This window comes from Pelodiscus sinensis, chromosome 10 (assembly GCF_052426305.1).
Source record: "Pelodiscus sinensis isolate ZL-2025 chromosome 10, ASM5242630v1, whole genome shotgun sequence".
Taxonomy (NCBI): Eukaryota; Metazoa; Chordata; order Testudines; family Trionychidae; genus Pelodiscus; species Pelodiscus sinensis.
The window spans coordinates 13,729,223-13,750,249 of record NC_143061.1 but is presented as its reverse complement, the minus strand read 5'-3'; the positions used below and the strand labels follow the sequence as shown (position 1 = coordinate 13,750,249).

Genomic DNA, 21,027 nt, shown 5'->3' with positions numbered 1-21,027 from the left:
ACTGGACACAGCCCTTCACTGTTGGCCAGGAGTAGGGCTCCTCTCTACTGATTGGTAGGAGACAGAGCATGTGGGACAATTTGTCTGTTTTTAAGAAAAGTTGGGGCGCTGGCAGGAGCACTTAAGTACGAGTCTGTCCCTTTAAAAGTGGGACATCTAGTCACCTTACAGCCTGAGCCTCTGAGAAAAAAATAACATCCCCACTTCTGCCAAAAAAAAAAAAAAGAGTGGGACATGGCAAGAATTAATATGGATTGATTTTTGAAGTTCACAGTTGTCTCAGATATTCAGTGTGAGATGTCTGCTCCATACCAATCAGCCTTCTCTCTTTAGAACCACTTTTAAGTACTAAGTTCCAGAATTTTTTTATGTTCAAAAGCTTTTTGTATAAATAGTATTATTGCTGATCTCTTTAGTCTAGGTCCACAGGATTCAATCAAGTAGTGAAAAATATAATTATGCAAGTCTTTAGACCAAGCCTGTGCTTGAAAGCCCCATGTACTTGTTAATAGAAGAATGGTTTAGAAATTGGACAGTATTAGTTCGCTAATCAATCAGACTGAGAAAATAATTAGGGAAGTATCAGATTTGAAAAAGAGGCTGAGTTCAGCTGATCAATCATTTACATGAGAAAAGAGAGCATAAGGAAGCTATTAGTGCAGGAACCTATGTTGTAAGTTGTACAAGTATATTTACAGTATACTTAGAATTTGATATTTTGCAGTATGTGCAGTATCAATTTTCTTCACATGCAATTTGATACACAGTTAAGCATGAATTAGTTGTTTCCAAACTGCAATTCAGGCCATAAATCATCTCATATAAAGCATTTTGTTGACTTGTTGATTAGCATCAAGGTCCAATTTTAGTTTCCTTGCTTATAAAGACACATATTTGAAATTATGTAGAATCTGATTTGAAAAGGAGACTGGATCAATTTCTTTACTGAAAATGATACCTGATGAAAGACTGAGAAAAATTGAAATACATTTTTACATTTAAAGAAGGTTTTAAAAAGCTGTTAACCAGAAAATCCAATATGGCAGTAATGATGCAAATTTTGCTATGTCAGTTACTCCTGCAAAATATCTAATGTACGTGAAGTACTGTAATTAAATGATGGATCAATCTGTTGTTAGGCTCAACTTCTAAAATGTCTGTATCATATTAGGTCATTCAACAGCATTTGCAAAATAGGATAGATTGGTATATGTTCTAGGGGTGTTATATATTGGTTAATTGAATAGTCGAGTAACCTCAAGAATTCTTATCGGTTAGTCAACTAGTCTATAGTCCCTGGGGGTAGGGCCAGTAGCCAGTGCACTCTGGCCTCACTCCTGAGGAGCCCCCTGCCACTCTGCACTGCTGACTCTGTATCAGTTCAGGGTGCCATGTGTGGACTCCTTGTGGACTGGCTGCCTGTCACCCTGTGCTTCTGCCTCTGATAAATAGGCAGCAGTACGGGGTAGCAGCAGCACCTGTCTAGAGTGCGTCTGAGCTCCCAGACCTGGTGTGAGCCAGAACTGAGCCGGTCTGCCCGTCCACCCAGCTCCTAATACACTTTAAATGCAGAGCCACAGCAGGGGTAGGTCCTGAATCCATTTCAAGCCAGGACTGAGCCGGACTGCTGGCCAGTCTACCAAAAAATGTACTGGCTAGTGTGTGGGTGGTGGGGAGGGGAAATACATGTAGTCCACAGCATTAACCTATAAGCATTTTGCTTATTGGTTAATCGACTACACTATTACATCCCTAATATGTTCACCTTCATATATCACCCATGTGCACTAAATATACTGTAGTCAATTTGTCCTTCTGAACCACGTGAGTTAGTTCATAAATATTCTTAATGCGGTGTTGTAAATTCTCAGAACTTTATGTCTTTCCATATTTCACATTTTTCTTAAAGCCCCACCAACGGGAGTCAGAAAATGTGAGAATCTCAGGTTTCATTTTTTAGCAAAAATAAGTTCTGAGCCCTTTTGGCTGTGGAACTTGAAAATGTGAGCCAAAAGGGTTCTGAAAGTGAAAGGCAAATTAAGGATAGCCTAGATTATTACCTTGTTATAATTTGGGGCCTGACTTGAGATTTTTGAATGCCTGGGGCTAGCAGTATTGCAAATATAATGTGGAGCAGCTACCCCAGGGTCCAGAGGGCTCCAGAGCCCTAGACCATTCAGAATTGCTGCCAGAGAGCCACATTGCACACCCCACAGCCCTGCACTGGGTGCTCCAGCTGACTCTGAGGGACAGAGGGGTGCTGCATGGTTTGGTCGATGCTGAGGCCTAACTGCCCCAGTCCCACCCCTTCCAGGAATATGTAGCTGGTACCCATCCTCTCCCCGCCCCCATTGCCTGTGGGCCCTGCAATCCTGCCGATCCTGCTGTCTGTTAATACAACCCCAAATTGCATTTGCTATTTAGCAGCAGCAGCATATTGCTGACTGACATTGAGGTTGTGTTCCCCCCAAATCCCAGATCCCCCCACAACTCCCAGATCCTTCTCATCAGTGTTGCTGCCAAACCAGTTTTTCCCCATGCTGCATTTGTGCAATTGGTTTTTCTTCCCTCAGTGTAGCACTTTGTATTTGTCAATGTTGAACTTCATTTTGTTGGCTATAGCCCCTTTCTCCAATTTATCCAGATCCCTCGAAATGTAGCTCTATCCCCCAAAAGATTGGTAACCCTCCCCTCCGAGCTTTGTGTTATCTGCAAACTTGTTCAGTATGCTTGCTATCCCAATATCCATGTAATTAATAAAGCTGTTAAACAACACCAAACCCAGAACAGATCCCTGTGGAACCCCACTTAAGACCTCCCTCCAATCCAACATCATTCCATTAATAGTTATGCTTTGTTTGCGGTTGTTTAACCAATTTTGATGGTAGTTCTGTGGAGCCTGCATTTCTCCAGCTTACTTATCAGTCTGTCATGTGGGACTGTGTCAAAAGCCTGGCTGAAATCCAGGGATATTACGTCCATTATATTCCTCCTAATCAACAGATCCGTTATCCTGTGAAAGGAGGCGATCGAGATGGTTTAATATGATTTGTTCTTGATAATCCATGCTGGCTTCTAGTGATTACCCTTTCATCTTCCAGGTATTCACAAAATGAATGTTTTATACAATTGCTCTAGTTAGCAGCTTCTGAGACAATGAAGTTAGGCTGACTGGTCTGTATTTCCCCAGTTCCTCCTTTCCCGTCCCCCCTATTAAAGATGGGCTCTGTTAGCCCGTCCCCAGTCCTCCAAGACTTGTACCATGTCTTTCAAGTTTCTGTGATTCAAGGAAAAGTTCACACACAGCACCTATTGATTTCAATAGGATCAGTGTATTCATCAGAATGAATTATATCTTTAGACCCTAATTCTGCTAGTTGTGCCACAAAAGTGGATTCCTGCAACACAGCAAAGTAATTTGCAACATTTTACAGTCTAAGGTTCCATTTCTGCATATGCTCAACTTTACTCAGATGCTTAGATGCCTAAACTTCAACTTCTTGTATTGATGGAGCCTCCTGAGTGTATTTGGAGAAGAAATTGGGGCTCAATTTTCAAAGTTTGGTGCCTTAAGAAAATTCCAAATCCCACACTAAAATTGGTACCAGATTTTAAAGGTTTTTGGGCACATAGTAGTATTTTCAGAAGCATCTAGGTACCTAATTCCTATTGAAATCAATGAGTTTTAGCTCTCTAGATGCATTTTAAAAGTCAAAAGATTGCCTATATGGCAAATAAAACTGACATTTTTTGTGCGTAAGTGGAAGTTTGAACATCTAATGAAGAGTTAAGAAAACCTATTTGGAAATTGGGCCCAAATATTCTCTATCCAATGTCAGTGTGAGCCTGCGGCAAGATTTTTGTTAAAAAAGATGGAAGGATAATCCTTATTTCAGCTTCTAAGAAAGTGACCTTGCTCTTCAAAAGTGCTCAGGACTCAACAGATCCCATTACATTCAGTGGAAAATCACTGAGCGCTTTTGTTTTATTTGGGAGGGTGTAGGATAACCATGATAAGAATAAAAAGTTATCCTTATTAACCAGGTAACAATGAGCAGGTTTCAAGTCGAGCAAATGTTAAAAGAAAAAATAATCCAGAAATATTAATATCAATACATCACTTTCTTTTCTTTTAGTTCTGAAGTAGTTTTATAGCTTAGAACAACTTCAAGTGGTATTTCAAGCAGTATTAAAGAGAAAATCTTCCTATAGCTTGCTAGAGAATTTAGGGAAAAAGTGATAATGTTGTCAAGACCTTTAAAATCTTTCATCAGACGTGTAGCATCAGGAACCGAGATTTGTTGTCAGAACTGTTTAAAGGAAATTAGATTTTACTTTTTCTGTACACTCCATGGAAACCCCCTTGAGCCTTTTTGTCAGGTGTACTAAACCTTTAAGCCTATGCTATTTCACACTGGAGTACTGTACAATATGTCTATTCATTTTATTATCTGATTCCAGAACATATCACTTCCCAGAAGAATATTTTGTGTTGCTTTGTTTTCAGGGCAGATCTCAGTAGCCAGTGTTAAAACTCAGACTTAGAAAAGCATTTACGCACCTTGTTATGTCTAGTTGTCTTTTGTGGGGCTCAGCATGTTTAAGCATTGTTGAATTGGAGCCTAATAAAATAAACCACTTTTAAATGCTGTAGGATTTGAATAAAGAAGTCAAATCAGCTTTGGTTTGAAGATGCTTTAAAAAGATTGAGCAGTTTGGCTATGGGATGGTTTAATATCCAAAATTGAGTCTTGAGAATAATTCACAAAGCATCAGTGTAATCTAAAAGGTGCAAACAACATATATATCACAAGCTGTTGTTCAAGTTGTCTGCTACATATTTGAGAGAGTTTGTGTGTCTGTGTGTGTGTCTGTCAGTTCAACAATTCCTTCTAAATGGCAGGAGGTAGCACCATCAAAGCAAGGTAAGGTTTGATTGTGCCAGGAAAATGGGCTGTGCTTGTAATGGGATTGTGTCTCATAAAACCATACAGGAAAAACACAGACTCACCAGACAGGTGAAAAGGGCTGGCTGGGGGTGTCTTTTCCCTCCACTCACATCTAAGACTACCCCAGCTCTGAGCCTCACAACCTCCAGGTGCCATTTAGGGATGGCAAGGGGAGCTGAAGCTCTCCCTCCCCCATTTGTACTGGAAGATTCCTGGCTATTCCCTTCATCAGGAAGCGATGAAAGTGCACAGTTTGCTGCATTCCTTGCTCTGGGTGGGGAGCACAGGGCAGATGAACGTGGACCTGACCCAGCCAGGAGACATGCACCCCTCCCTTGGCTGTCCCAGCTGGAGCTACAGCAGCCATAGAGAGGCACTTCTCACCTGACCCCAAGCTTCTTTGGTGACAAAGGGCTTGGGTAATCCTCTCTCCACAGGGCAACCTGCATACTGAACCCCTCAGCCCCACCCCCATCCCAGGGCAATACTTTAAATTTCTAGAAATTCTAGTTAAAATTCTAAGGTACAATTTGAGGTTTTTCCATAGCATATAAAACATTCATGGCATTCTCCTTCAGTAGTCTCAGGGAACCCTATGACTACATGTAAGAAAGGTAAGGTTAATCAGAACACTAACTAATAGATATGAGACAAGGCTCAACATGAAAAATTATCAGTGGTTGTTATAGACTAATAGGGTCTGAATTTTCTATTGAACTGCACTTCTAATTTCCACTGTCTTCACTGGGCATTTCCATTGCATTCTGTGATAGAGCCAAAGTCCTTGTTAAGTACTCATTGAGTTTTTATACAACATCATATTGATTCGTGATACTGAGCGTTTTGTCTGAATAAGGGATTGAGTCGTAACTTTGAGAGTTTAACCTGTAATTTATTTTTCAAACTATTTTGCTAAGTATAAAGAAAGAATCTTGGCATTGTTGCACCTGCTTCAGTCATTAACCAGGCAATTCGATTCCAAGGTCTAGGAGATGAATGACGTTGAAATGGTTTTAGTCTGAATATAAGTTTAAAATCAACTCATTGCATAAGTCCCAGAGAATGAAGCTGAGTTTGAAAATCCTTCTGACAAAGACAGGCACAAGTTAGTTTTATTTTATGTATTCCAGTGCACTCATCATTTAAACTATCTGGGTACCTCGGGAAGGAAGACTTGAAAACAAACTGTTTCAGAAAATACAACACTGGGATGAGGCATACCTGGGAGGTCGACAAATGCCTTTGATGTTGACCCCCGCGCGTCCAGACTACCGCACTGAGCTGACAAACAGCTGATCGGCTCAGCGTGGCAGCCATGTAAATTTAAATGAAGCGGCCTGGTAGTCTAATCTACATGCGTCTGTCGCCAGAGGCACGTAGTCTAGACGTACCCATCTAGACTACAGGGAACGGTCAAAAGAAGATATGCAAATTCCTATGGAATTTGCATATCTTCTTCCGATTGCACTTTCGAAAGTGGAACTTTCGAAAGTGAAAGTAATTAAGACGTGGCTTTTTTGGCCAACCCCCCATTTGTCGAAAAGCCGGGTAAACCTTCTTTTTTGAGAAAGAGAGGCTTTTCATTGAAGGGGGCAGTTCGCCTAAAAAGCCATGTCTTAATTACTCTCACTTTTGAAAGTGCAATCAGAAGAAGATATGCAAATTCTTCCAGAATTTGCATATCCTCTTTTGACCTTTCCACGTAGTCTAGATATGCCCTGGAAGAATGTCTATGAGCTTAAGAACAAAACAATCTTTCCACAGAACATTTTATTTTGATTCGGGCACTTTTCAGACAAGGATGTTGATACTGGTTTGGGCTCAATTATGCCAGTAAGACACAACTCCAAACTGGGCACATTATGGTCCTGGGGAGTTCCTTAAGAGTCTAGAATGGATAGTTTGTATAGGATGTGAGTTGAGTGGGGTTCTGAGGCTTGGGAAAGGTTTCCCTGTAGCACTTATTCCATAGAGTGTTGTATCCTCTCTACTGGTGATTGCGCCATGTGTACAGTTTGATGAGGCTGCTATAAGCTCAGTTACTAGAGATTAGTCCGTCAGCTAAATCAGTAGAGCTGCAATAGACAACCTAAGCTAGTGAGCAGGCCATAGGAGTAGGTCTCCTTCTTGTCAGTGGGACTCAAGATTGTTGTAACCACGTGTTGTAACCACGACTGTCTCCTAGGATAGGGTAATTTTGCTACCTACTGTGTACCTAGAATTTGCAGCGCTTTGAGTGGCTGCAAAGGAAGCACACGGCTCTCAGTCAATGTTGTGTGCAATTAGCATGCATCTCACTTCACATTCCTTTGCTTTAGATGAGTGTCACTTTAGTAAAACCAGTAGGGAAAACATAGACGGTACCAGTGAAATCTGGCAACTCTTGTACCTGGGCAATGGTAAACAAAATGTTTCATGGACCACACGTAGAAGCCTGATGGGCCACATGTATCCCTCGAGCTGCAAGTTGACCACCACTGCAGTAGAGGCTCATATGTTTACAATCTAGAAGTCCCTCGTTTAAACCCGCCCCCCCCCATGTTAAGGAACCAATCAGAGTTGTAGTATTACCCTGAGTGTGGGAGATAAAATGGTTATCCTTTTTATGTGTAGTTTAGTAAGTGTAAAATGTAGTCTCTTCTCAGTGGGTAGAAGGAAAGGGGAAATTGATGGCCTACAGATTTCTGTAGCATAATAAATGATGGATTAAAATGTTCTCATTTTTTTATCTCAACAGAAAAGAGAATAATCAATCTAAATGTTCAGGCAGTCCCAACATACAAGACAATTTCTAATGTTATTGGATATTTAAAGGGATCTACGTTTCCCGGTAAGTAGACCTCTATGACTACTATTATTGCCATTATCAATTATGTGTACAACAGTAATCCTAGGGACTGCAATAAAGTATCAAATTCTTGTTATGCTGGGTGCTGTACCTATATTCAAGTTAAAAGGCTATTTAAACTCCAAAGACTTAGGTTTATGCAGGAGGATTAAAAAGAGAATTGGTTAAAAAGGAAGGAGAGGTAGTACCAGTACCGTGAGCATATTTTGCACAATACACAATAATTGTCTTTATAAACATTCATGGTATTACTGTTTTGTAATTTATGTTATATAAATGTCTTAGTATTTCAAATTCTAAAAATTACTTTGTTTGACTTGTTCTCTGTAAGCAAGTTTATCTGATCTTAGCAAAGGCTTAATTCTTCAAATGTGGGCTATTGATACATTATGTTTTTTAATTAAATATTGGCTATTATTGCAAAAAGCAGACCCAGTGCACCAATCAAAATACTGGAAGTCAGCTGTTTTCCTTATGTTAGTGGCCAACCATTTGCAAATCAAAAGAATTATTTTTAAAGGAATAATTGAATGCAAGAATCTCATTGTGTGTATTTCATATATGTAGCAGTGAATTGTAATGGGACTTGATTTTGGACAGATTGTTAATGGAAAAGACATAGGACAATCTTTAGCCATGTAGTCCAGGATTTAGAACCTACCATGGTTATGGTGGAGATCATAGACATGAAAACCATTGCAGTTTTTTCTTTAATAAAATGTAAAACCCAGTTCTGCAGCCTTGTTTATGTTAAATAATAGCCTATATGATGAGTATGCCCATCTGTATCACCCTTGGTATAAGATGCTGCTCAACATGATTAAGGGTGGAGGAATCAGACTTTTTAATAGTAACTTAACATCAAAGGGTCCTCAGCTCTCAAAATCTCACTCAGCTCTAACATTTGTAGCCAAGAATTAAATTGTCGAGCTCTCATATGCACTTTGGTATTACAGATAATAAAGAAATGATAATAGTAAGTATTAAAATCAGCATGAGTAGAACATAAGTTGAATCTCCCTAGGAGAATACTTTGGCTGAAAGCAAGAGGGGTATTTCAGCAGGTAGTGAAAGCTCGTGTTGTCTGATGGCATTTTGCCAGCATGTAGCAGAGCATTGGTGGTTTCAGTCCAATTCCTAATGGACAAATGAAATCATCCCCCCCATGATCATCAGAATTCCCTCGGCTAGCACTCTTGTTGGCAGCCTCAGTAGAGAGATGGCTGATTTAACTACTCTGTCACTAGAGGTTGGCCATTAAGGTCAGGTTGGAGGCACTCAGGTGGAGTAATGGGGAAAGCTTTCATTATCTTGTCTGTTAGTAAAATAATGGCTGCAGTTTACAGCACTCTCAATTCAGCACCTTTTGCCAAAACTAAGTCAATTTTACAACAAATTGAAAACAATTACTGTTTGTGTATTTAATTTCAAATAGAGGTTTTAGTCCACAAGAGCATTTATTTGATGTTCTTATCTGCTGCATATTTGCAAATGGCTATCTTGGACAAATACCTATCAACAGTAGAAAATGGCAAGGTTAGAAAAAATCTGTCTACCAAATAATTTGGAAATTAGAAATAGCACAACAAATTAAAAAAAAGTATTCAACCCTAACATCAACTTCCCATAATGTATCTTGTAATACTTTAATTGACTTCAATATCTTGTGTAGTACACATGAAACATATTGATAATATATGTAGATACTTAAATGCATCCTAATTGTAAGACTATGTAATCACATTGAACTCAATAGGATTTCTAGTTGCTATTGTAGCTGTGTCCGTCCTACTTGATGTTTACATGGCACATTTGTTATTTTGGCATTTTGATGTTGTTCTTTTTAGTTTTTTATGTTCACGCTATTCTCCCTGACTCTTCTATGAGTAAAGAGGGAAAGTCAAATTTATCCCTGGTGTAATTACACTGAAGACTAAGATGACTAAAAATCAGGGATGAATTTTACTCTGTAAAGGTTCTCAATTCTCAAGCCATCTGTTTTGATTTTTAGTTTGAGAAGTATTATAAAGTTGTAAAACTCTCCCAGAGCATTTGAAATCCAGCAATAATGTTAAAGGAATAAGGGGAAGAAAAAAATGTGTTGGTTAGTTGTTAATCACTGTGCGGATTTGAAAAAACACTCAAATGTGAGTGACTTTTGTAGATTGTACACAGTAGATGGTTTGCCACTTAACTGACACAGGGAAATACTGTGTGAAGTCACTTGTATTTCACCTTTTCTGCACTTCCCAGTCCTTGCCTATCCTGCCTAAATCTTCATTATCCACAGTACCTGGTCGTTCTTCCTTCTCCACCTAGGACCCATCTTTCCTATCATCGTGCTCTCTCAGTTTCCTTGCCTACTTCAGCAGGTGATTGGCAAGAGAAGCTGCTGTCTATCTACCCTGCTGTCTGGGTGTCTGCTATCCCTCATGTTCTGCTCCTGCAGCCAGCTGCCTCTGCGGGCTTCTGTGTATGTTCAGGTGAGAGGTTTGCGGGCAGGTGAGTAGCTTCAAGAAAGCCATCTGTTGTCCACGCTCCTCTCCATCAGCAACAAGTTCCTGGAGCGAAGATGGCACATGGCAGCTTTGTCAACCACCCACTGATCCTCTTCCATTTCCTGTCAGGTCTCTTTCTTTCTATGTTCCTACTATCCCTTCCTCCCATAGATCAATCAGAGAGGGTGGCGAAAGATAGTCTTTGCATCCTGACTTATCCTTCTGTTACAGCAGGCACTTGTGGGTCCCTAAGGAGTATAGGAGGTGAAAGTTACACCTATGAATGTGCTGTCCCCACTTGAGGGATGACGTCCCCACATGCTGGTTGAAAGTGGTAGGGCTTCCCAATGTCATTGTATTATGTTAAATTTTTCTTGATACAACACAGAAATTTAATGATATTAGTTATATTTCTCATTATATTCAATTATGTATGCTTAGATTTAATTTTTGCTGACAAGCTGTACAGTTTTGTTTAATGATTCTGTATCAGTGCCACCCAGTGAAACAGTAATCTAAGAAATAGTTACATTTATAAATAGATTTTCCTGTTTACATTTGTTTAAAAACACAAACAACCATGTGACGTGACTGAAAAGTGGTTATGTGGCATTTACATTGCAGCAGTCTCACCAATAAAACACGATAGAGTGTTATTGTACTCTACTTAAGCAATGTTCCTCAGTATGACATTGACCAAAATTCTGGTAAAAATCCACTTTGATGGAGAGGAGGTTTATAATTAAAATGTGCATCTCAAATTGAAAAGTGCTGGAAGGTAGTACTCACAGCAAACATCCCCAAGGAATGTGTAGTACAGGTAGGACCTGCCTCGTCTGGCACCCTCGGGACCTGAGCCGTCCCAGATCAGGGAATTTGCCAGACCAGGGAAGGTCAAGGCTCCAGTTCTGGCTGACGGCTTCTCTCCTTGGGGCTCCTAAGGCAGGGGCTCCCTACCTTGCTGCTGCCCCACTGAAGGTGGCCCAGCCAAGGCTCCCAACCCTGCTGCCCACTGGCTACGCTGGGGGTTCCCAAGGGTTCCTCAGCCAGGGTCACCTGGTTGTCGCCAGCCACGCTACTTGCCGTGGTTTCTCGGGGTTTCCCAGCTCCGGGCCTCTTGGCTGCTGCCAGCCTCACTGATTTCCCAGGGTTCCCTGGCCTCCAGCCCCACTGCCAGCAAATCTTAGGCAGCCTGACCCCACTGACACCAGGGTTCTCTGGTCAGGGCAGAGGATCTCTGATGCCACCAGACCCCACTGATGCTGGGGTTCCCCTGCTGGGGCCAGCACTCCCTGGATGCCACCTGGCTTCGCTGCTGCGGTTCCCCAGCCGGAGCTCCTTGACTGCTACCTGGCCCCACTGCCACCGGAGTTCCTGGGGTTCCCAGGCCCGTCACCAGCCCCTTGACAGGGTTTCTCCGGCCATCTGACCCCACTGACACTGGCGGTTCTCCAGCGGGGGGGGGGGGGGGAGGCTCTCCAATGCAACCTGGCCCTGCTGATGCTGGGGTTTCCCTGCCTAGCTGCTGCTGACCCAGTTGGGACTCAGCAAACCCCATGTTCTCGCAGCTGGATCTCGCTCCTGAGGCCCTTTGGTCCAGCAACATCCATGCCAGATCACAGATGTAGCCAGACCAGAGAATCCTGGATTTGGGAGGTTCAACCAGGATATAATTTCAAAGGCAATTTAATGTCTGGACATTTTATTATAATATATTCTATTGAACTCCAGCATATTGACAAAAATAATTGATTAATGAGTTTGGATAAAATAGGACTCACAAAACTTCAAATCCCTTTTGCTATCTAGGACCCAGTTGACATCCTGTGGTTTTTTAGGATTCTGCTGCGCTCTAAACTATAAACATGATACAAGAAGTGAAGATTGGACAAAGGAATGAAAATATAAGGGTGTGTCTAGACTACTGAGTTTTGTCGACAAATGTGGACTTTTGTCGACAAAACTATACCAGCGTCTACACTACCGCTGAGTTCTGTCGACATAACGTCGACAGAACTCAGCAGTTTTGTCGACGCTGGTATACCTCATTTTACGAGGCATAACACCTTCTGTCGACAGAACTCTGTCGACAGAAGGTGTTATTGCCTGTAACGTTACGTCCAGACTACGGAGTTCTGTCGACAAAGCAGCTTGCTTTGTCAACAGAACTCAATGTGTCTGGACGCTCTTTGTCGACGGAAGTTTTGTCGGCAGTATCTGTCGACAAAACTTCCGTCGACAAAACGCGGTAGTCTAGACGTACCCTTAGAGTCATAAATGATGGGTCTTTTTATTTACTAGTATTTAGGGCTGGCCAAAACACAGAATTTCCATTTTGTAGGAAATTTTGATATTTTGAAATGTTCTTTCTGCCTGACTCAGAACAACTACAAAAACAAACTCTAAATTTTCTGTAAGGCAAAATTTTTAAAAAAACCAGAAATAGCTAAATGACTTTGTCTAAATGTTTCATTTCGAGAAGGTAGAAGTTCTTAATTCTGATAAAGTAAAGCACTTCATTTTAACATACAGTCAAAATGATAACATTGAGAGAGTGCTTTCATAATTCATTCATAGAAAATGTTGATGAAATCAATATGTTCCCATGAAATGTTTAAATTTTGTCAAATCAGCATTTTCCAATGAAAAACTGTGTTGTCACAAAATTTTAAATGAGCTCCATGAGAGTTGTTTGGTGTACTTCAGTATAAATCCAAATAAGAACTAATTAATATAATAGGTTTTTCATTTAAACCATTTGACTAGCTTGATGTGGTGGTATTGGACCACAAGTACTTATATTAGGATGATATAGGTAAAATAGAAAGAGTTTTATATTATCTTGATATGTTTCTGCAAGCTTGAGTTAACATCTTCTGTATCAGAGGTGCCCTTGAGTATGGTCAGTCTACACCCTTTATTTTTGGAATTGTTTTACTCTTAAAATCTAACCGAAATAAATGTTTTGCTGGTGTTGTTTTTCTTTTCAGATAGATATGTCATAGTTGGTAGCCACCACAACAATGTAGATGGTTTCAGTGGACAAGAATGGGCCAGTAGCACTGCTGTCATCACAGCATTTATACAAGCCTTGATGCTAAAAGTCAAGAGAGGCTGGAGGCCTGATCGGACCATTGTTTTCTGCTCATGGGGAGGAACATCATTTGGCAACATTGGCTCGTACGAATGGGCAGAGGTAAAATATGCAAACTGAGAGAGGAGAGAAAGAGGGAGAGTATGGCATTCATGAAAATATTTGATGATGTAGCTATGGATGCCATGGAAAGCAGACGCTGCGAAATGTCTGTATGTGAAAGCTGCAATTCTACTAAAAACTTTACTTAACTGGTATAAACAGTCAGAACAACCTGGTGGGTCATTCCAGTGTAGAATTCAACTGGCACTAGTGGCCGTGGGGTAGACTATAAGCCTGACTTTGGACTTAAAGGCCATGCCTGATTGACACCGTTAGGCCTGCCCAGCGGCCTTGACTAGAAACCAAGGTTCCAAACTGTTGCCCTGCTCCATGCTGGGGATTGAAGTTGGGAGCTGCATGAGAATCATGGAAGCATATTGCCCCACTGTGCAGTGCTGCTGTACTCACGTCACTGTACATCCAGTCTACTGAGTTAGATGGACCTCAGATTGGACCCTTTTAACTCATCAACCTATTGGAATTATCAAAAATGCCTCTGGTTGAGATTTTTCCTTTCTCTCCTAGCCTCATCAGCTGTACCCTGATTAGCTCATGAGAAACCATTTGCTTTAATGTGGAAATGATTAGGAGAATTATATTTTACTAAAAAAAAAAAATAGACTACTGATAGGCATTTACCTAATTGCATAAATACTCATAGATCAGACAACTTCAAAACCACATTGATTAGAGATGATTGAAAAACCGGGGGATAAGAGAGAATTTTTTTGGGGGAGGGGAATGACTCCCCAGAAGGATGTTTGAAGGCCTGTGTATGTCTCTGTATTTCAGTCACACTACCAGGCTGTAGTCCAATGTGTCATTCTCAATTCTATTCTTTCGAAAAATAAGCAAAATCAAAATAAGGTGATATTGGCATATATGACTAAAATATTGTGACTATGGTTGCAGAGTAAGAACTAAAAAGGGATCTGAACCTTCACCCAAAAGTAAAGCTGAAACCGAATAAGAAATACAGAATAGCTTTGTTAATTTTAAATAGAAATGTGTATTTAATGCCTGTATATTTGCTCTGTGCATATGTGTGTGTGTTTAATTCAACCATCATGAACATCACTATGGCCTTCTCCTTTTTAGCAATCGGCTGAAATCCATTGGAATCCAATTTAAGCCAGATGCATTCTTTGATGTTATTTTCATCAAGTTGATTTGCCATTCTGTTGAACCCAAAGATTTTTGTGTTTCAGAATGAATCTAACTTTTAAACTCAAATGGATGATAGTTGAAAGAGCTGCTAACCACAGGGACACTGAAATGTGTATGTGATTAATGGCCTGTATATACAAAAACTACTAATGCTCTTTCATCCGTCTTCCAACTCCCTCCTGAGTGTTCTTTCTCTGTGCAAAGCCTAGCATGGGAGAGTGAGTGTGTGTGTGTGTGTGTGTGTGTGTGTGTGTGTGTGTGTGTGTGTGTATTCTGCACTTCCATCCGGAAGTCATCCTGGAAGTGGTAAAAATAGCTCAAGAATGATTTTTAGAAACAGAAATTACTGCGGGTTTTGTGAAGAGAGCCTTTGCTTATGACATTTCCATCCCAGTTTTCAGACTCAGAGGAGCCATCAAAGTTGTACATGTCCAGGGCCAGCCCACAACATTTTGGCACCTGAGGCGGGGAGCTCAAATGACGCCCCCATACCCCCTCGCTTGGGCCAAAACTTTGAAAGGTCTCAATACTGCCTTCTTCCTGTTCTACTCCTCTCATGGTACTGCCCTGCTACCTACCCCAATAAAGGACAACTAACAACTTAAAATGCCTTGTTCAAAAAGTGTGAACTAGTGGCGCCTCCCCACAGTCTGGCACCTGAGGCGGCTGTCTCAGTTCACCTCATGGTAAGGCCAGCCCTGTACATATCTGAGCCTGTTTAGTTTCCCATTACAACTGACTGCTAATCACCACAATCTGTGACCACATACCATCAATATGTCATAGGAATCACTGTGATACACACTTCTGGTCATTGCTTTCAATGGATATTATCTGCCAGTTGCAGTAGAATTTATCAGGGGCTGCGTTAGGGGAGATAACTCTTAGCAACTGCTTCTCTCTATCCATCCAGCTCTGAATGGAGCAAAGGGAATGCCGGCTGCTGGGTTGGCACCCAGCTCCAGCAGCAGTGGAAAGTGGGGGACTGGTTAGCCTGAGAATAGGCTCCCACCTTGCATCCCAGCCTGTTGGGGTGTCCCACTAAGGGCAGATGGAACTCCTTGCCAAAGGATGCTGTGAAGTAACAAGATTCAAAAGAGAGCTAGATAAATTCATGGCTATTATCCTTAGCCTCTGTCAGCAGCTGGGAATCAGTGACAAGGATGGATCACTTCATGATTACCTGTTCTGTTCATTCCCTCTGAGGCATCTGATATTGATCATTATCAGAAGACAGGATACTGGGCTAGATGAACCTTTGTTCTGACCCAGTATGGCTGTTTTATTTTCTTAACACCCATGGTAGCTCAGCCAGCTAGTTGATGGAACTGGTAGAAACCTGATCAGGCCTGATGAATATTTCATCCATTGTTATTATTAAGCTTGATTTTATATGGATAGATAGATAATATCAATGTTTATGTTAAGTTTTTTCCAATTTTTATCAATTTAAATTTTCAGCTATGAGGTTTAAGCATTTATTTACTGATTTAAATGTTCGCAGTTGCAAGAAATTGAGGAGTCAGACAATGGGTAAGGCTCACACAATAATTGTTTAACAACAGTGGTTGTTGAGACTCAAAAATTAAAGCTTTATCACCATTAAAATACACACCGACACTATCAAATGTCAAAATACACAATACAAATAACCTTATATAAAACTCCAAATTCTCAAGCAACGTTTTTCATACTTTGCATATCTGTAAATTTTAATTGTCCATGGAAATATACTTTCACTGGTTTAAGTCATATGGTGCAATCAACATTTATCAATGAAAATCAAATTTGTCCTAGCCTATTCATTATTTATTGCTTGTTGAGCCATAAGTGATGCTTGGAATTGTACCTGGAAGGTGACAGTGTCTAAATGAAAAGACAACTCAAGAAGCATTCGGAAACGAAAAGGGTGAGAGAGCGTATTCCCCTCCTTGATGTGGAATATTTGTGAATTTCATAGTTCCAGGATTGTGCTCTTCAGGGCTGTGTCTAGACTGGCAAGTTTTTCCACAAAAGCAGCTGCTTTTGCGGAAAAACTTCCCAGCCGTCTACACTGGCAGCTTGAATTTCCGCAAGAACACTGACTTCCTACTGTCTGAAATCAGTGCTTCTTGCGGAAATACTATGCTGCTCTCATTCGGGCAAAAGTCCTTTTATACAAAGCTTTTGCGCCAAAGGGCCAATGTAGACAGCTCAGATTTGTTTTGCACAAAAAAGCCCCAATCGCGAAAATGGCGATCGGGGCTTTTTTTGTGGAAAAGCACGTCTAGATTGGCACGGACGCTCTTTTCCGCAAATGCTTTTAACAGAAAACTTTTCCGTTAAAAGCATTTGCGGAAAATCATGCCAGTCTAGACATATCCCAGGAGTATTTGGGAATGAGATGTATGACCTCACAACATATTAAATGGTGGGGGGCATCATCTGGCTTATTGGAAAAGTCCCTCTGAGGGCTCAAGAGCTGCATTATCTTCAGACCACATAAGCACCAGGCACTGACTCCTCTCCCCTCCAGGTGACAGGAAGAGAGCGGGGACTACTTAGGTCCAACCCAATGCAAGAAAAGTCCTCTTTTACCTGAAATAGGGCTGAACAATAAAATACAGGGTAGCATTCTATTTCATCTCCTGCTCTTCAATCTAAATTCCAACCAGTTGCAAAATGTAAACTATCATGCTGTCTTTGAAGTTCAAAATTAATCATTCAGTTAAGCATCTCTAAGTTGTACTGGACACTTGCCTGTCCACTGGCTGGAGAATCTCTCAGTCATCTTGTTCTGCATCTGCCACTTGTATGATTTGTTCTGTTGGTTCTCTCTGAGGAACAAACGGTAGGTGTCATGGGTTTTGTTGAACTCTCCACTGTCAGCCTGAACCCCACCTGAGCTGAAATGACAGTTGGAGTTGTCCTTCCTTTTCTTTATGACAGTTGGAGTTGTCCTTCCCTTTTCTCCAATTTGACATGAATATAGTCACCAGGTTCTTGACTGGCAATTCTCTGGGTGGCATCCATTGTAAAAATGTTCATGCGCTCTTTTAGCTTTTTCAGCCACTCTGGCTATTGGCTTCATGTCTGGCCACTTTGGAGATAGATTCTTTTCCAAAATGTGAACAGTAGTTTGAAGTGATTATCCCATCAGGCGTTGTTGGACTACATCAGATAACTTCTGTTGGTCTTGATCTGTAACTCAGAAAGGCAAGGAATGGATCTTCTTGTTGTAAGGCTTTACTTGCTGTCTGCACAGCTTCATTGGCCTTTCCATTTACTTATGGGTAATGTTAGGTGCCAGTAATATGATCGAAATCATATTTCTTCCAGAATGAGCTAAAATCTGCTGCACTGAATTCTGGTCCTTTGACCATCACTAGTTCTGGAATACTGATATGAGTAAAAGTGCACTTCAGTTTCTTGATCACAATGCAACAAGTTTCATAGTAGCCAGGTAACAATAAGCTCTGAATTCACATAAATCTGCCCTAGTCTCTTCCAAGGTCTGTCTGGTGGAATGTTATTAAAATGTCTTTGTGGGATATTGGTCTTTCAGTTCTGCAATGTTCACAGTGGATTCCTGACTACCACGCTCACTGGTTGGACCGTTCATGGCATTTAATTAATCCTTGATGGCCTTCAAGGGGATGAGGTTTAGGATGTCTCCTCTCCTCTCCTTTGGAAAATGATATAATTGCTTTTAATCATGCGGTCATTTGACTTGCTTAATTATCCAGGCATTGCAAAGTAGTGTCTTGTAACTTCCTTGGTGTCCTTCACATACTTGACTAGCCTCTGCTAATGTAACTTAGAATGTGAATTTGTGTGTCTGTCAAGGTTGCTTTTTGTAGCTGGTAGAGTCTCTGTTCTGACACTGGTCTGTAAGGATCAACAGTAACCTTATATGCCTTATTGTTGTCTTTAGTTAGCGCAATGCTGGGGTCTATGACAGAATGGTCGCTACTGTCAGATTTTCCCAGCTACATATGTAGCAACTGGGTTAAATCACATTAATCTTAACAATCTCGGCTGTGCCTGATCCAGGGTTGACAGAAGGCCACTCTGGCTATATGTAATTAATTATGGCATTAACTGCACTGTACACTTTTATCTGCCAGGTATTCCTTGACACAAAGAAAACCATGTTTCATGTCTTCTGTTCTTCTTTTGGTGTAACTGAACAATGAGGGAAGGTAGTTTCCAGACATACAAGCCATTAATCACATATATGTTTTCAAGTACCCATGATTAATAGTTATTTAAGTTATGAGCTGTGTTTATACCAGGGATAGGCAATAACTTTTGGTGGGAGGCCGCACTCAGAATTTGGAGGTGCAGGATCTGGAATGGAGGTTGGGTGCAGAAGAGAGCTTGGGATAAGAGATTGGTGTGCAGGACGGGGGTAGGGTCTGTGAGGGAGTTTAAGTGAAGGAGGGGGTTGTGATCTGGGGCAGGGGATTGGGGCTCGGGGGAGTGGGGTGCAGGGTCTGGGAGGAGGTATGAGTATGAGTGCAGGAGAGAATTCTGACCTGAAGAAGGGACATAGACGGGGGTGCAGGACCTGGGAGGGGTTTGTGACCTGGGGCAATGGTGTAGGAGGGGGTTGCAGGGATTTGGGTTGTGACCTGGGACAGGGAATTGGAGTGCAGGGTCTGGGAGGAAGTATGTGTGCAGAAGCAGGGGTGCAGAGGGTTTAGGTTATATGAGGAAGGGTTGTAAGAGGTGGGCAGAGGGTTGTGGGGAGGAAGGGATTGGGGTAACTCTAACCCTAGACTGTTAGCTTCAACAAAAAGATAAATCAACTCAACAAAAATAACTTACCAGACATGCTAACCATCTTAAATAAGATTCCATTGGATTTCAGCTGATCAATTGGAAAGAAACGTGGTTGCCAAATTAAAATAACAGATAAATGAAGAGTTAATTGCTTTTTGTAATTTATTGGAAGCAGTTAGCACTTATCAAAACCTCATTCTTCCAACATGATTGTTCTTCAAAAACAAGAGGAGAGAAAAATCAAGTGAAAAGGATCCATGCAACTGAGAGGGAGCAAAATTTGTTTAGTTCAACTTCAAGTCAGCTTTATATCAGATGTAATGGTGCTACCCTTCTTCTGCTCAATATAAAGAGCCACTTCATGCAAAGAGCAGCTTATTATTGAGAAAGCAAAGATGATCTTCTTTTAAAAATAATTGAAGTGGTTCATCCATGCCACGTCCCCTATTTAAAATATAATCAAGTGACAACACTGGATAAATTATGCAATTCAAATCTGAATTTGGGCTCCTGGTCTGAAAATTCAAGTGCGTTTAACTATTTAATAATGATTACTTTTGAAGTTTGGCTTATGTCAGGTGCAAGTTTAAAAGCCCTTCTTGTTGTTTCACAGTATGTAATGTTTTCATTCTCGCCTTTGCAACTATCGTCATTCTTAATTCCTCCAGGGCCTGTTTGCATTTTGTTCAGATGGTGTGTGAAATGGAATTAAAACTTTTGCTACAGAGAAATAAAACTCAGATATCCTTTGAAGTTTTTAAAATGATAATATAGGAAAATGAAGTTAAGTCATACTTAGGGAATCATAGTGGAAGAAAAACATAGGGTATATTTTTCCCTTAAAGGATCTAAAATAAGAAAACAAGCCTTAATTATGATCATGCATTTTAATAACCACTGCTGTGCTTGTGTTATAGGATCTCAAGAAAGTTCTCCAGAGAAATGTTGTGGCTTATGTTAGTCTCCATAACCCAGTAAGAGGCAACTCAAGCTTGTATCCTGTAGCATCACCTTCTCTTCAGCAACTTGCAACTGAGGTTAGAAGTGAGATTTTCCTTAAAGCTTGACTTTTGGATTCTTACATAAGAATAAGATTCTTACATGTATGTAGGTCGCTTTTATTTAATTTCACACGGAGATCATTCTGAGTGAATACTGACAAACACAATCATGTAGTTTAAGGCCAGCGGGTTTGCCAAATCATCTCAGCTGACATCAGAAGCCATCAATCCCATCCATATACTACCCAAACAATTGAAATTAGGCAGAAGTATTACTGCCCACAGGCAACTAGACTATTATGTGTCAGAGAAAGAAAACATCTTCACCGTAACCTTTTTTGATACCCAGTGGCTGTTTTCAATCAAGTAAACACAGTAATCAGACTTAAATACTTACAATACACATTAAACAGTGGGCAGAAAGGATAACCTACATTTCTATACTAGCTCTATAGAAAGCCTTCAAGAGTTCATTATACAGTGCTAAGTCTAACTCCACTTGCATGCCCTTCAGCTTTTCCACTTCTTGGCAGCTTTAAAGTAACATATTTCCTATTCATTAGCACAATTCACATTTTCCTCTTCCTTTTATGATCTTTAAAAG

At 40.8% G+C, this 21,027-nt stretch overlaps 1 protein-coding gene across 5 annotated transcripts in view; it reads left to right on the top strand.

The window, feature by feature from the left end:
* Positions 1-21,027, top strand: part of NAALADL2 (N-acetylated alpha-linked acidic dipeptidase like 2) — a 984,106-nt gene that overhangs the window by 733,662 nt on the left and 229,417 nt on the right. For all 5 annotated transcript variants that reach the window (XM_075937993.2, XM_075937986.2, XM_075937990.2 and 2 more), the window contains 3 exons: positions 7,687-7,779; positions 13,286-13,491; positions 20,340-20,459. In XM_075937993.2, the coding sequence (XP_075794108.2) occupies positions 7,687-7,779; positions 13,286-13,491; positions 20,340-20,459 (419 nt within the window). The remainder of the gene's footprint in view (positions 1-7,686; positions 7,780-13,285; positions 13,492-20,339; positions 20,460-21,027) is intronic.